The 15,256-nt window shown below is 43.1% G+C and overlaps 1 protein-coding gene across 4 annotated transcripts in view; it reads right to left on the bottom strand.

The window, feature by feature from the left end:
• Positions 1-9: 9 nt before the first annotated feature.
• pex5la (peroxisomal biogenesis factor 5-like a) overlaps positions 10-15,256 on the bottom strand; it is an 82,023-nt gene continuing 66,776 nt past the window's right edge. For 3 of the 4 annotated variants that reach the window (XM_053864583.1, XM_053864574.1, XM_053864566.1), the window contains 7 exons: positions 14,816-14,932; positions 12,990-13,133; positions 11,405-11,475; positions 9,242-9,460; positions 8,742-8,907; positions 5,316-5,473; positions 10-5,189 (listed from right to left, as the gene is read on the bottom strand). In XM_053864583.1, the coding sequence (XP_053720558.1) occupies positions 4,988-5,189; positions 5,316-5,473; positions 8,742-8,907; positions 9,242-9,460; positions 11,405-11,475; positions 12,990-13,133; positions 14,816-14,932 (1,077 nt within the window). In that variant the 3' untranslated portion in view covers positions 10-4,987. The remainder of the gene's footprint in view (positions 5,190-5,315; positions 5,474-8,741; positions 8,908-9,241; positions 9,461-11,404; positions 11,476-12,989; positions 13,134-14,815; positions 14,933-15,256) is intronic. The other variant, XM_053864590.1, reaches the window with a different exon arrangement.

A 15,256-nucleotide genomic window follows, 5' to 3' on the forward strand; every position in this document is an offset into this window, starting at 1 on the left:
TACTTTCATATTGTACGTTTTAAAGGTGCTAATGCTTTCGTTGTGGTTATACAGAGTAATATGAGTTATAGTTGTTCCCGTAAAGCAACTGCAGTATAGAAAGAACATCATTTCTACGTTCATTTGTCAAAACATCTCAAAATTGCATGGATAAAGAAACTTTGTACAGATCGATAAGCAAGGAAGGAAATGATGACATCACAAGCTCCAACCAACAAAGCAAGTTTGGTAGTGTACTGACGCTCAGCTGCCTGTTTTAAAACAGATCCACCAAAACACCTTTAGCACTTTGGCGTCCCAGTTACCTCGGAAATTGGACCTGGGAATGACGTCACGTCCGAGTCCTGCACGTTCCACTTATCAAAATAAGATAGTGACGTCCAAGAAAGGTACTCTCTTGCGCGCCTTGACCGCATACCAGCACCTTCTTGTTTCTTTTGGCGTATTTCATTGGTTCAAAACTTCTACTTCCTGTTTACGTTCAGAGAAGCCATCTTAGATTGCGTGCTCGGTGTGGTGAGGATTCTCTCAATGTCCGACTACACTGGACTAATCTTCCAGTTCCAAGCACAACTGAGACACAATGAACCGCGTCCAGCTCATGAAGACTTGACCAATGACTAGTCATGTACAAGACGGTAGAACAAGTGTTGAATTGGATTTTGGTTTATTCAATATGCAAATCGAGCCAACATGCTAATGTGGCTAACAGCATGGCGCATCTGAGGTTAGACAAATGTACTATTCTGGTAGAAGTTGAAAAGGAGAGGCGTTTAGTTTTCCCAATTTGAGGACTTGGTTGAAAAATGTCTTCAAACAGCAGTTTTCAGATTCTACCTTCCATCCCTGAAACACAAACCAACACACCTAGTATTCCATCGAAAGTTATTTCACGTTATGCTCAGGTCTGCTTTCAGGTTGGGGTCATTGTGAGGGGCCACCCACTACAATCTCCTGCGCCTTTCATCTCTGACATCATTAGTTAAGCTTGTGGAAGTGAACCGGGAGTGAAGCCGAAAGCAGCGTCCACACTTTTACCTTTCACGGAACAGCGTTGTGAAGACAGGATGTTTATGTGACATGATAGCAGCGTGTATATCCGGGATCCTCCGATTTGAGATCCGGGCATCTCGATCAATTCAGGCATCTGGTATGATATCTAATTATGATTTGGTCCATAGCGTGTGATAATTCATGGCTCACTTCCTGAAGAGACCCATAATGTACTGCAGCAGTTGAAAGCCAAAGACTTGCTGAGCAACCTAGGGGCTGAACGACTGACCGAATGGACCACAGTCTAACCACATGCACAGGTATTTGGAGGTGCTGGTGCTCAAGCCAGAGGAAAAAGGGCCGTCACAACATTATTAGCCATTATAAGCCAAAAAACCTGACATTATAAAATAGGACATATTTACATTTGCTTGGACTTGATGACAGTTTCTTATTGTCATGAGAATAACACAGATGGAACAGAAACAGAAACGGCTCACAGACCACACACAGGTTTTGTGTTCAGGTGCGTGCCAACCTTCAAATGTATTTTATTTGCTCCCTCTTGGAATGAACACCTGAGAACTAGTGCATGAGCCAAGGTCGATTTTCAACCTCAAGGAACGCCGCTCAAGTCAGAATTTTGGAATCAGTCGTGCAGTGTCTTGATGAAACCCCAGTCGGGACACAGCTCTGTTATGGTGGGCAGATAATACGTCAGTTATTTCTCATCTTTACAAACCGCTACCGCCCCTTCTCCCTCTGACACGCGTCCGTGTACAACACAAAATGGAAACTCAAAAGCAGAGCCATTCAGAAAGGTACTCGCGTGGAGCCGTCTGTCACACACTGCCCCGCTATATGAACGCAAGAAGGCTGTGGATATATGTACATGAAATTTCCTCAGTTACATCAGTGCATCGTTGAAATATTGCCGGGAAACATCATGGTAATTTCATTCTCTTCTTTCCGGGTGAAAGAAAGAGGAAGCAGTTCATGCATACATAGAAAAGCAGCATTCTAAATCAACAATAACAGATGATCTAACATGCGATCGACCTTCCACTGTTCCTCAGAAGCATGCTTCACTTTTGGCTGGTCACCTGAGAAGGTCCCAAATAACATAGCCAGCTTTTCAAATTGCGCAGTTTCCTTAAAAAAACAAAACAAAACATTGCAGCTACAGTGTCTTTAGAGATGCAAAGGTTTGTCAGAAAAAGTGCCTTCATAAAGGTGAACAGCTGAAAATGGACTCAGAAGTCACATTTTCTCAGAGGTTTTGAGGACTATAATGATGTGTTGCCACGCAGAAGAGGGAGATACTGGACACTCAAAAGACACAAGAGGTTTGCGCAGTTGGCCCAGTTCACCCTCTGAAGTTCACAGCTGGTCAGTCCACTAACAGTGTAAATGCACAGCCAGTCTGTGAGCAGGTTTTTAAAGGTTCAACAAGGAGGTTTCGTACAAACCGATCGTCCGGCAACATTGTTGGAGAAACCCAACATATGATTGAGCAGGGAAATAAGAGGTGGATTTCAGACTCATTTTAGTTGAAAGAAAAAGGTGCGTGTGAGAATGAATTTGAAATCATTTTTGGATCGAGGTCGGCCCCACAACAATGGCTGCCAGCATTTGCCACCTTATTGGTTGGTCTCTATGGTCGCCCCTTTTAGTGCCTCGTGACTCACAATCACTCTCCCTAAAAACTAGTGCTGGGTCGCAGGACGCGACTTAGTTTGAAAACCATGGCAGTAATACCACACGTACTTGCGAACAAAGCCTTTCATAAAACAGTGAGGGCGATTCATGGTGTCAGTGCTGCCTTGTAGGCTGCCGCTGATAACATTCTCTACAACACCACGTTCTTCTGGTCCACAGCGAAAGACAGGACAATTTTGGAACAGCAACAAGGAACATGACCTTTTGCATAGTGGGCTAAGATGAAAGCAGGATGAAAATCTTCTTTCTACGAGGCTTTTAACAGCCGTGATGTGAGTTTAATCATACTGTTGTCATTATGAACAATAGAATGATAAGTGTGAACTAATTTGCCAATACATTATGACCAGTCCTGTCGTGAATCTCAACTCATTCATTCGGTTCCTCTGGACACGGACATCACTCATATGTACTGATACTCATGTTGGGCTGTGTAGCAGCAGACCAGTTCAGCTCTGATGTTTGAGACTGGCAACCATGGAGTCCAACAACTTCATGAGACACTAACTTTAGAGTCTCACAGACCTCAACCTCGACCAATCCAAACAATAAATACTGGGTTTTCATTCCATGTATGCAACGGAAATTCAATGGAATTTCATTTTCATATACTATCATAAAATACCTTGAGATTCTGATACGGTCCTCATAAGTGGGTAAAATGCTGCCACCACCTTGTGATGCCACTGGAAGTGCCTAACAACAGTGCGCTGTGCGCTGTAGGGTTTCAGTCGATCATTAAATGACAGACTGTTTAAAGCATTTGCAGCTTAATTTCCCTTGCTATGGTCAGGTGAATGCTCTTCTCCATGACTAGATGACGCTTTCAACACTTCGATAGACTCAGCTTTGGTAGCTAACATTGAAAAGAGGGCTATGGGCACCTTTTTTCCCCCACACACAACTCCACCGGGGTGATACAACCGTTAAAACTCGACAAAAATATGTGGACATTATGTATGTTGATAAAAGTTTTGATTTGTGTACTTTGATCTGAAGTCTGACCCTTAGAAAATATAAATAGTACACAGAGATAATGATCCCCTGCTAGAGCTTGTGCATCAGAAAGCATTAAGATAATGTGTAGCCAAGTGCAGTCATGTTTTCCAGCCAAAATGACTCCGAACAAACCGTTGGTGAATGACCTTTTCCTCCTGTCTACATCGAGTTTTAACCACAGTTAGCAGTTATCTCGCACGTTCTTGGCCGTCCATACACCTGCGCTGTTGTGCTCCCCCCTTCAAACACTTAAAGGTGGGATATGAATATTTTGACATTCTTCCGCCCAACTTAGCCATTGTCTTGAGAGTTGTTTACGCCTTTGCAAGTGTGGCTGCTTGCACTTAAGCATCTCTGGCTACAGAGTAAAGGGATACGAGATATTTTGGATCACAGGGATTAACTGATGCCAGCCAGCTATTATGTATGTGTCTCCGAGCGGATGAAACACTGGGAACAATTCAAAAACACACCATCTGAGAGCAAAGAAAAAGCTGGCTGTGGAAGTTTTCAAGTTCATAAGACAGCAGTTACTTAAAGGAAAAAGTCTAAAAAAGGGTCTGTATTTTTTTGTTTGTCGTAAAAATAGTATAAATAAATAAATATCCACATGCATTTAAGTAAGGCTTTACAACCTGGCTTGCACATTCCACTTGCATTGAGGAAGTTGTTTTGCTGCAAAGTGCAAAAGGGAAACTTCTAAAATATGTTAATTTGATAATATAAGAATTGTTCTGAGAAAAGAAAATGCTTCTTCATGCAGTATCATTATTCTCTGTCGAGGAAATCAAAAGAAGCCAGGAGCAGAATGTATATTTCCAGGGTAGGTGTTGCCGTCCATCATCCGCTCACAAGGATGGGAGAGTCTTTGAAAGGGAAATTGATGAGGACGGTTTTGCCCGTCTCTTCTGTGCAAACAGCTTCTTCTCCAACTCTCTGCCTGTCTCCTGGTTCTGCTCTACTAGATGAGTCCGTTTTTTAATTGATATATTCTCTAAGGCATTGCTCGTACAATCGTTGCCTGTTCTTGTGCTCTTGAGGGAAATCACAAAGTGCAGGCCAAATCCACCACCAAGCACTTGGAAGAACCCATCCTCAGGACTCCGAGGTCCCCGGAAAAAAAAAAAAAAAAAAAAAAGTATCCAGGGTCAACTGAATGTGCATAAATAACTGTCTAGGCAGGTACATCCATTCTGATGTGTGCACTTGGGACTTCTGGCTATCAAGCAAAGAAGAAAGGGAATTCTAGGATTCTAAAGTTGCTACGCGCCCATCCTCAAATGTCCAAGTTGAAGGCGCGCATGAGCAGATCCAGGTCCCCAATGTTTGCGGCTTGAAAGAGTTCAGGCTGGTCCATCATGGATAAAGCTATCCTCAGCGCCGCCCAGATGTTTCCTGACATCACCTGGTGGGACTGCTGGCGACTCTGGCTTTTCCTTTGAAGGCTCAGGGCGGTCAGGAAGTTGCTCGCTGCCTCCCTGAGAGAAGACAGGAAGTGGGAGTTGTGTCAACAGGCCCTCGATATTCTCATGAGATACTTGTTCTCCAACTATAATAATGCTACCGCATGAGATCAAGCGTGACTTTCAAGTCATACTTCTCACCTGTGGGCTCCCAGGTTGATGCAGCTGATGCCCAGGTTGTAGCGGGATCTGATGAAACCTGGCTGCAGTTCGAGCGCCCGGGTGTAAGCCTCCACCGCCTCTTCACTCCGGTCCCCGTTTGCCAGCGTGGCACCAAGACGATTCCACAATAAGTAGTCCTGGGAAAACAGAGTGTTGATACTTGAGCAGCTTGCAGCGGGAAAAATTGAACTTTTCCCGCTTATTACTTTTTAATAAGTATTACGTTTACAAGGAATTTATTGCAATTAATGGCATTATTTTGGTTGAGGACTATAAATATCCTCATAGACAATAAACTGGACTGGGATCGGAACACTGAGGCCCTTTACCAAAGAGGACAGAGTCGTCTCGACTTCTTGAGGAGGCTCAGGTCTGGGGCAGCAGATTTTAAGGGTGGCGGACACTAACAGACTCAACAGACTCATCCGCAAAGCTGGTGATGTGGTGGGGGTGAAACTGGACTCCTTGGTTATGGAGTCAAGGATCCTCCATAACCCATAATCCTGAAACTAAGGAGCATCCTGGACAACATCACCCACCCCCTCCGTGAGCCCCTGGTCCAATAAAGTAGCACACGGACCAAAAGATTGAGACCACGCATCTCAAAGACTGAGTGCCACATGAGGTCCTTTCTTCCTGTGGCAATAAAACTGTACAATTCACCTCTGAAAAAGTAACAGTGAAGGATTCTTTGGCATGATGTTCTGTTCATTCTGTTCTTGAATCTGCCTTTTCTTGCACATTGTTTCTAAGATCTTTTGTATTGCTTTTTGCACTTTATAATATTATTTCTATTTTATTGTGATATGTTGGGTACAGTGCATGTTACGAAAAATAATTTCCTTTGGGATTTATTAAGTTTTCTGATTCTGATTCAGATTTTATCATTGAGTCCAGAATGGACAATTTCAGTTGAGTATCGACGTGTAATCTTAAAGACCAGGATGGAAGTGTCCTAGAGATTAGCAAAATGTCTGCTACATGAAGTGCTTCGAGCATGACGTTTTTAAATTGAAATATTTAACCCATTAGCTCAATTCATTTTGTCTCCTGTATCATGGATGTTTGGGTGATGCCATCACATTGCATGAAGTGGTGAAAAAGGCTCCCTATAAAAGGAAGTTTATCTGCACAAAAGTCCCAGCCCTAGATACTCCTCAAATGTATCCATTACACCAGTGTTGATGGCACCAGCGGGAGGAAGAGACCTCAAATCCTCAGCGCATCTGTTAATTTCACTATTCCGTCACTTATAGTTTCAGATTATTAAGGTGGTCACAAGGACAACGCTTCAGTGAGGGAAACTAGATGATGTTCTCAGCCAAACACTGAAGCACTACAGCTACTGTGTCTCACAGGAAGCAGCTAACAAGGCTGATCTGAAGTTGAGTTACATCACACCCCGTGCGCCCTTGTTGCAGCGCGTACCTGCAGGCACACACGGAGGTCACGGTCGGCCAGAGAACAGCCTTCTTCATCTTTGAATAAGCCCAACAGTGGGACACCATTATCTCCCTCGCTGTTCCGGGCCATTTTTTTTGCAGCAGGAGAGCAGACATTACCAAGTCAAATGTGGGAGGTTGGATTTCACAGTCAGTAATGTTCACGTCGTCCTGGGACAGTGGGGGGATTACGCTGCGATTTGCATGACGGAGACGCGGAGGCAAATGAGGAGTTTGTCATTTTCCGACTGGAGTGATTGTTGATTCGTCTCTGTGCGCTTGCCTAAGTGCACAATTAACAACATTAGCATCTCGAGGATGTGAAGTATCTTCCACGTAGTTGTCAGACCGTTAATATCCTGACAGGATGGGTCCCTCCAGTCAGGAGTTCATGGATCACTCTCTGTTTAACTGCCACTTCCTAAAGAATGTATCCCCAAATACACAACTTTATTCCCTTTATCTGCGACGTTCTGGTTTGGCTCTGAACGCCACATGCCGCCATATTGTCTGTGACTGGAACTGCAGGGGAGAAGAGCTGAGTTCCCAGCATTAAAGACCAACAGCTCATTTGTCATCGATCGTGATGCATATATTTTGATCTCTTCCTCTTGACCATTTCTGCAGCACGCACACTTCAGCCCGCCACTAAATTCAAAGCCATAAAAGCGGCCAGCCGCTGAGACGTCCCTGCGGTGGACAGAATGATTCGACGTTCCATCTCTGACATACAGTCTGCTCATGAATCGTGTGAAGCGCAGGGTCTATATCAATGGCTTAATACGGCGACAGCTGGAGTCCAACAGCTGCCACACGCTTTATATCACACAATGGAGCCGTCACTGCAATGACTTTATAAAACCAAGCATCCTACAGTGGGACTTTTCATCCTGAGTGATTTATGCTAGAAACTCTCTCCTGTCTGTAACCTCTAAAAATCAATAAATAATATTGGTGGAACAAAAACTACCATTAAAATGAGCTTCACTACCCTATTTGGGATCCACAGCAATAACTGTCCACTTCAGGGTATTAAATACAGAATGGCAGTGTTTACTCTGTTCATTACCCGTAGACTCATATAGCTGAACTGGAAAAATCCTTGTCCCCCAGTTATAAATGGTGGCTATGAGATGTTATTCAACATTGGAAACTGGAAAAACTTTGCTTTCTTTTAAGAGGTTCCACCGACAAATTTGATAAGTTGTGGCTCCTCTTTATCAGCTACGCTGCAACCAGACTGTAATCTCCCTTCATGTATTATTGCTATGATTCACAATGTCTTCTTTTATACAAGACTAGGATTGTCACGCAGTAGGAGTGAATTTATTAATTTTTTTCTATGTGTTTTTTTTTGTGTGTGTGTGTGTGTTTGACTGTTTACAATTTTTATTTTCTTAATTTTGCCATTTTTTTATTGCAATGTTATTGACATAATTTCTTTGTTGTAATACTGTTGGGGTTGGAAAAAATAGAGAAAAGACGATATTGATCATTGAGATGTATATTTTTGCTCTCATGTATCAATAAATATATTGTCAAAAAAATAAATAAAATGAGCTTCATTTATTTGAAGAATCCAATTGAAAAATATCAAAGCTAAATAACTCGTGAGTTTCTATTAGAATTTTGAAAAGTAATGAGCGATGAAAACATGCATTTCTTTTGTGGTTTTGCTCACGAGTGCTGCTTTGTCTTAACATCAGACTTGGAGTTGCTGATCCTATTTCCTGCTCCTTCACTTCCTGTCTCTGTGGCCTTCAGTCACACAGACGCTGTTTCACAGTTTGTTGAATTAGCAATGTGAGAGCACTGTTCTTATTGCTCCTCCATAAATCTTTGATCATAGAGTGACAATGTGCTTTTTATCGTGGCCTCCATAAAAGTTTTACACTTCCCCACAGATCTTCTCTTCACCGTGCTGAAGCTCATGGGAGGTATTGGGGGTGGAGTGGGGTGTTACCTCTGGCCGCACCGACAGCGCCGTATTAAAGGCCTCCACTGCTTTGTTGAATTCGCTGCTGAGGTTGTACAGCACCCCGAGGCCCGTCTGCAAATCCGGGTCGATACTCTCGGAATTCAGCTGGACTGCTTCAAGGAAGAGCTCTTTGACCTCGGGCAACAGCGTGCTGCGGACACGCACACACACATCGGGATGAGGATTAGCGTGACTTAAGGATGCTGAGCGAGCGGCGAGGAGAGCGAGGAGGGATGTTGCGTGCTAACTGATGTTCATAGAAGGTCACAGGGAAAAGGGTGAATATAGAGAGATTTGCAGACTAGAAAGCTGTTGAAAAACACTTGTAAACAAGCAAAAAAAACTACTGAAACACTCGTGATATACACTTCAGAAAGTACTGACTGACTGAATGCAAGTAAAATCTTTAGGTTTTAATGTTCCACTGTAGAAGTCTGATGAATGGCAGTTGTACACATAAAAGGCCTGTGGGGATTTAAACGTACCTTTCATGTCTGCCGGTGTTGGGAGCATGAGACAGCCGTCGTTGTGAGCTCGGGGATCCATTCAAGTGAGTTTTGCCCTTGAGAAGCTGCTTGTACTTTGGATTGTGTCTGAGCCAGCGGAGCAAGGCCTCGCACGCGTCGTAGCGCATCCCGGTGTTGGTCAGGCTCACCGCCAACGCCATGAGAGCTGGGAGGTTATTGGGGTGCAGCTCCAAACACCTGCACATGGGAGAGCATGTGAGGGGGAATCCTGCAAAAGGGGCTGTGATGGTCATCACTGGCAGCAGAAGTCGTGCGTGGTGACTCAGTGCCGACAGCATGGGTTTGCATGGCTCGGCGGGCGTGGTGAGGGATTTGCATCTGGTGAGTTGTCAACTCAGCGTGTACGCTAAAGACTATTATTAAGTCTTGCTCACAAAACAAAGCAAAAACTGAATCAGGGATGTGAACAGAAAATTCTTCACCTAGTAGGAACCACTCGACTCACTGTAGGCAACGACACAAGACAAAACTAGAGGGGCCTGTGTGTTTGTTGGCATGAGCAGGGAGGATTTCGAAGAGACCACGAGAGCAACCCAGGTAGCGCTCTGTGCTTTGGCAGGCGTTACAAGTGACACACTTCTGAAGGCTTCACCATCCTGTTGACAGGATTGTCACAACAAATATTTACTCTCAAAACAAAAAAACTTTTCTGTTTGAATGCTGCATGACCACGAATATCATGTGAAGGCTGAGCGCTAAAATCCCCCTCAGAGCTTCATTAACATTTCGGATTAATTAACCAAGCCAAAACAAGATTTAGCTTAAGTCCAAACTATTGGATGCCAGCTGACTGCCGCTGAAGTTCCCTGAAATTTCAATTATACTGAAGCATTTCAGTTCACATGCAACAGATACCTAGAGCCAGAACTGGATTTGTGTTGTGTTTTTATTTGCCAGTTGAAGAGACTGAATATAAAACTGAAGCCAAGAGCATATGCTTTCTCAGAGACAGACTCTCGACCAAGGTGATGTTTTCCTCCACTGTCGAATAAACAGCTAAACGCTTTCATCAAACTGCCAATTGAAACAGTGAAACAAAATATGGAATATACCTGTGAGAACTGGTGCCACTGGAGAGGCTCCAGGACCAGCGCCAAGCAAACATCTAATCTGACTTCACAGCACAGACAGATGGAGTTGTTACATCATAGACGGATTAAAAACACTCCCTCAGCAGAACCTGAAGATTTGTTTGAGGCCCAAAAATTAGGGAAGAGTTTCAACCAAATGCTTCATAACAGGAAGTAATGTAAATGCTTGTGTGATTTTATCAGTCTGCATGCCAAGAGTTGAAATTCCCTAACTAGCTCAGTGTGTTTCTCTCAATTCGACTGTGAGTCCACCAAAGTGAGTGCCAGGGCCAGAGCAGTCATCTTTTTTAAACTTGAATTTTCCATCCCTCAGTCTCATTCACTCTCCATCATGGATGGTTTGGTTGTGACATCACTTGGTCGACTCTCTGGAAGAGCAGTTTGAGAGTCATGTTTGCGTTTGAGCTCAGTGCTCACCAACACACCCTGCTCTTTTGCCCAATCACGTAGACACTGTCATCGCCCCCTACGGCTCGTATTCAAGAACCAGGCTGTAGGAGGTTCGAAAAATCAGGTCAAATATCCCGCTCTCCTTAGAACGGCTGTGTTTCCATTGACATCCAGTTCTACCCCTGTATAATGGAAAACTGGCCGTTGTATTAAGTGGACTTGGTTGAATCCATCTTCACTGTAGCTGCTGCCGCCGAAGTGGATACAATGACTTGCCACTAACTTAAACCCCAATAACACTTACAATACAATAACACTGTTGTCCATGACAAGAGTGAGGACAAACATATAAAGTGAGAGGAGAAGAGAGTTTGTCACATGGAACACAGCACTCCTCAAATCCAAATCAAAAGGTCCGTCATCTGTGGGCAACATACATACATATATCGCCAGGTCACCAGCGCTTAGTAACCTACTGGGTGAGACGCAGGAATACAAAAGCTTCTAGTGTGTCGCGGACTACAGCATCACGTGAGGCCAATAAGGTGAAAAATGACAGGGCCAACACTCCTTAGAAATCTTAACTTCATAACATGATTTTCCTTTTTAAAGGCAAAATTATACAAATATATTTTCTTACCTTTGCAGGGAAACAATCGCAGCCTGCTCATTCTCATTCTCAGCCTGTGTTGTTCCCAAAACTTGCCAAGCCTGCAGAGAACCTCTCTTTCATTAGTACACAGCAGGGAAGCTTCAGGTCAGCGTTGAAAACAGATATTTATTTTGTGATTCCACTTCTAGTCAGGTCAAAAAGTTTGCATGAAAAGTGTTCAACACAAAAATGAGGCTTCAGGAAACAGTGTAGGTCAGACCTGTGCAAAGTGCAGCCCGGGGGCCAAATGCAGCCCTTTGACTGTATTTATGTGGCCCTCCTGGAGTCAGAGCAAAACTATAAAAGGGATCATGTCGGAATGTTTCTGACATTTTTGTCTTGTGCATTGTTTTTTGTTTATTATGGTGCAACTGAAACACAAGTTCCTTGTTTTATTTTGTTTGTCTTCTCCGTTGACTATTTTAGGAGTATTTCTTGTTCCTTAAAATACACCAGGAATCAGAAATGTATGAGACGCATTGAGAATATTGAAATTGAATATGGTTTAGATTAAGTAAAACACAACAAACTGACATTTTCTTTATTTTCATTTTTCACTTACCCTCCTTTCTTTTGGGTTGGACAGCACCTCTCTGTGGTCACAGTATATAACCTGGCCCCTTTAAATTGAATTGCCCACCCCTGGTGTAGGTGCCCACTCAACATTCCAGTGACTTTTAATAATTCGTCTGAAGAAATTTGGATGAAAACAAGCAACTTTACCCCAGAAAAATATTCCATTTATTGTGCCCAAGCCTTAGCTTGAGCTGCCGTCATGCATCAGTTTGGTTCTAGACCAGTAATGACGGGAATTTTCTCCTCTCAGAAGAAAGTAAGAGATAAAATCAATGCTCTTTTAGAATTCAGAGGATTCATATCGGGATGATTTGGGGTCTTCACTTTGGTGCAATAAGTCACTAAGCGGCCTTGGAGGAGAGGAGGAATCGCATTAGTTCCATACACTGCTGGATAATCCTCTCTTCTGAATAACTGGCACATTTTTATATATTCCAGAGGATTCTACTGCTGAGTAAAGGCATGGACTCCACCACCAACCTGTAATGGGGTCGCTTATTTTGGGAGGAAATAACAATAAATCTGCAATATTTGCTGAAAACAGCTTTAGAAGTCAAGAGAGGAATTAGCTCTCCACAAGAACAACGAGATGAAAATAGTGAGCAGTCTTTGAATCCGCTTCAACAAGATCTACTACTGTTTGTTTATTCAGTTTGTGTCCATTCTGTTCAAGAAAACATCTTTTTATAATTGTAAAAAAAAAAACAAAAGGTAATATTTTTGAGTTCATTTTCTGCAGTTTATCACAAATCAGGTTTTTAAATTATTTTTAATAAGCAGATTTGGTACAAAAAACATCAAATGATTGCTATTGTATTATTAGTTACTCGCTCTGTACTCAAATGTCAGTACTGGTACTGGTGAGTGGTATCGGTACATCCCTATTAAAAAGTAACAAACATTTACTAAAACCTTATTTTTTGGTTAATTTTCCCAGCGCTTTTAGCATAAACAGCTCCACACGCTCTGAGAATTCATGTCGACTCGATGTATTCACCTCTGAGTCGTGAGGGTCTTGCAGAACCGCTGCCTCCAGCATAAGCACAGCATTGGGCAAGTCTCCCTCCCGAGACTTCTTCAACCCTTCTTCAAAGGCGTTTGGCAAGTCCTTATAGGGATTATCGGTGTGGAAGTAATAACCCTGTCGGCCGGAAGAGAGAGAGAGAGAGAAAAAACAGGAGTGGGGACAGTCAGACAGTGCGTTTTGTTTCCACCGCCACTGTCCTGTGCCGTATATTTACTCAAACCTCCAGCAGCAGGAATCGATCTTAGCTGCTTCACAGCATAGCTCCTCAGGGTTGGTCTGTTCGCTTTAAATGTTAAACTTTGCATTTTTCAACTGTAATGACCCTGGTGTGCAGATGCTGGATGACTTTGAGAGTGGTTTAAGAATTCTTGCGCTGGGATCAATCAAGGAGCCCCGCTCTTCTGCTTGGCTCTTATATAAGAAGGTCGGTGGAGCGATGGGCTTCTTCATCCTTGCAGTTACTTTCATACATTAGGGGCCAAACACTTACTTATAATTGGGCTGTTTTTGTCCCAATTTTACTCCTTCAAGATCATTGATGGTAAAGTTCTGAGGAGGATCGAAAGTAATCTGAACTCTTTTAAGATTGTGCCATCAGAGAAGCCTTATGTCTGAGGTGTGAATTTGACCTGGCTCTGAAAACGGTCAGGACAATCATAAATATTAAACAATATTTACGACCAACAATCTTGGTGCCTGTGGTGAGAGCTGATCCTCCCCGAACGTGGATTGTGAACAGAATACAATTGATCAACAAGCCATCTGACAGAGAGACAAGGAAACTCAGGAGGAACATTTGGGGTCAAGTTGTAGCTCTGTGAGCAGCGGATGTGTTCCTGTTATTTAGTACTCTGATGTTTATTTCGAGATTTTTCCCTTAACAAAACAGATAATAACACCAACTGATGTATTTTCATGTTGCAAATTGTTTTTGTTTTAGCTCACAAGATTTCAGACTTGGAGGAGGAGCTTCACAATTGGTGGGAGGCACCTGGTTTTATCATCAGATGTGGGGTTTAAAAAAAAATCACTTCGGATTTTGAAAAGTCCCTTTATGTGTAAAAGGTAGTGATGGACTGATGAGGCTTCATGAAACAGTGTCCTCATTTTCAGAGTCCACTAGATGGCGCTCTCTGCTGTAAAAACTTTAGGTTTGAACAACCATATCATATAAGGCTCACATTATGTTCAACCTACTGGGCTGTGAAAAAAAGGACAGTGTTTCATGAAGCCCCATCTGCCCATCACTGGTAAAAGGTTTGCCCGCAACTGGCAATAAACCTGACAGGAAAAACCTGTAACACATCAACAGCTGGTCAAGAGCATATTTTGTATTTTCATATATTCATCAACACTTTTCTCCAGTGGTTCCAAAGTGGTTTTGTTTTCACTGATTTGAGAGGTACACGTGAAACCTGCTTGAGTGCGGTTTTTTGATTCCCTGGGCGAAAAGTTGACCCGGTTAAGTTGGATTGAAGTCTCAGATCCTCTGCCGGGGCTTCTCTAAGTGTTTGGCTTCGAATGAAAACGCAATCGAGATCTTGCCTTCGCGGCCAACTGGCTGCGGCTCAACTTGACTGAGCAGATTCAACTCCGGCTTCTTCCAAACATGTTTGAAAATCTTTGTCATTGGAACCTATTTTTTTCAGTGATTCAGTCGGACAGGCAGATGAAGGACTCAGAACTGGAGCTGTGCTGCAGGCATCTGGGCTCCTCCACTGACAGATGAATGATCATCTCATGGCTCATCATCTCATGATTCCCACGCATTCACACAAGGAGCAGACAATATTGACCTTCTCATGTGGAGACACAGACGATGGAATCTGCGCTTGCTCGTTCTCCGTTAACCAATTTCGCCGAGCGAGCTCTTCCCACTCCGCTTGCATCTTGTCCCAGAACTCTGTATCTGACTTCAGAGGGAACATGGGTGGGAGGTAGAGAGGGAATTCAGAATGTGGGATGAAGCATTGGAAAGAAGAGAAGAGGGAAAATATGACTGAGCATGAAACAAAATAATGCTGTCGCACAGTGGCAGAACTATACACAGCAGTTAATGATGACTCTTCATTTTTACAAATTCTCAGGTCAGAGTCTCTTTAAATTGACTTACACATGTTTATATAAAGTAAAACATACGAAACGCCAACAGACCAAAAATGCTTTTGCTGCCTCTAACTCAACCAGCAAAAAGTTACTGTTGCTCCAGCTGCTTTTGCATTTCACTTCCTGTTTTA

This window comes from Synchiropus splendidus, chromosome 1 (assembly GCF_027744825.2).
Source record: "Synchiropus splendidus isolate RoL2022-P1 chromosome 1, RoL_Sspl_1.0, whole genome shotgun sequence".
NCBI classification, from domain to species: Eukaryota; Metazoa; Chordata; class Actinopteri; order Syngnathiformes; family Callionymidae; genus Synchiropus; species Synchiropus splendidus.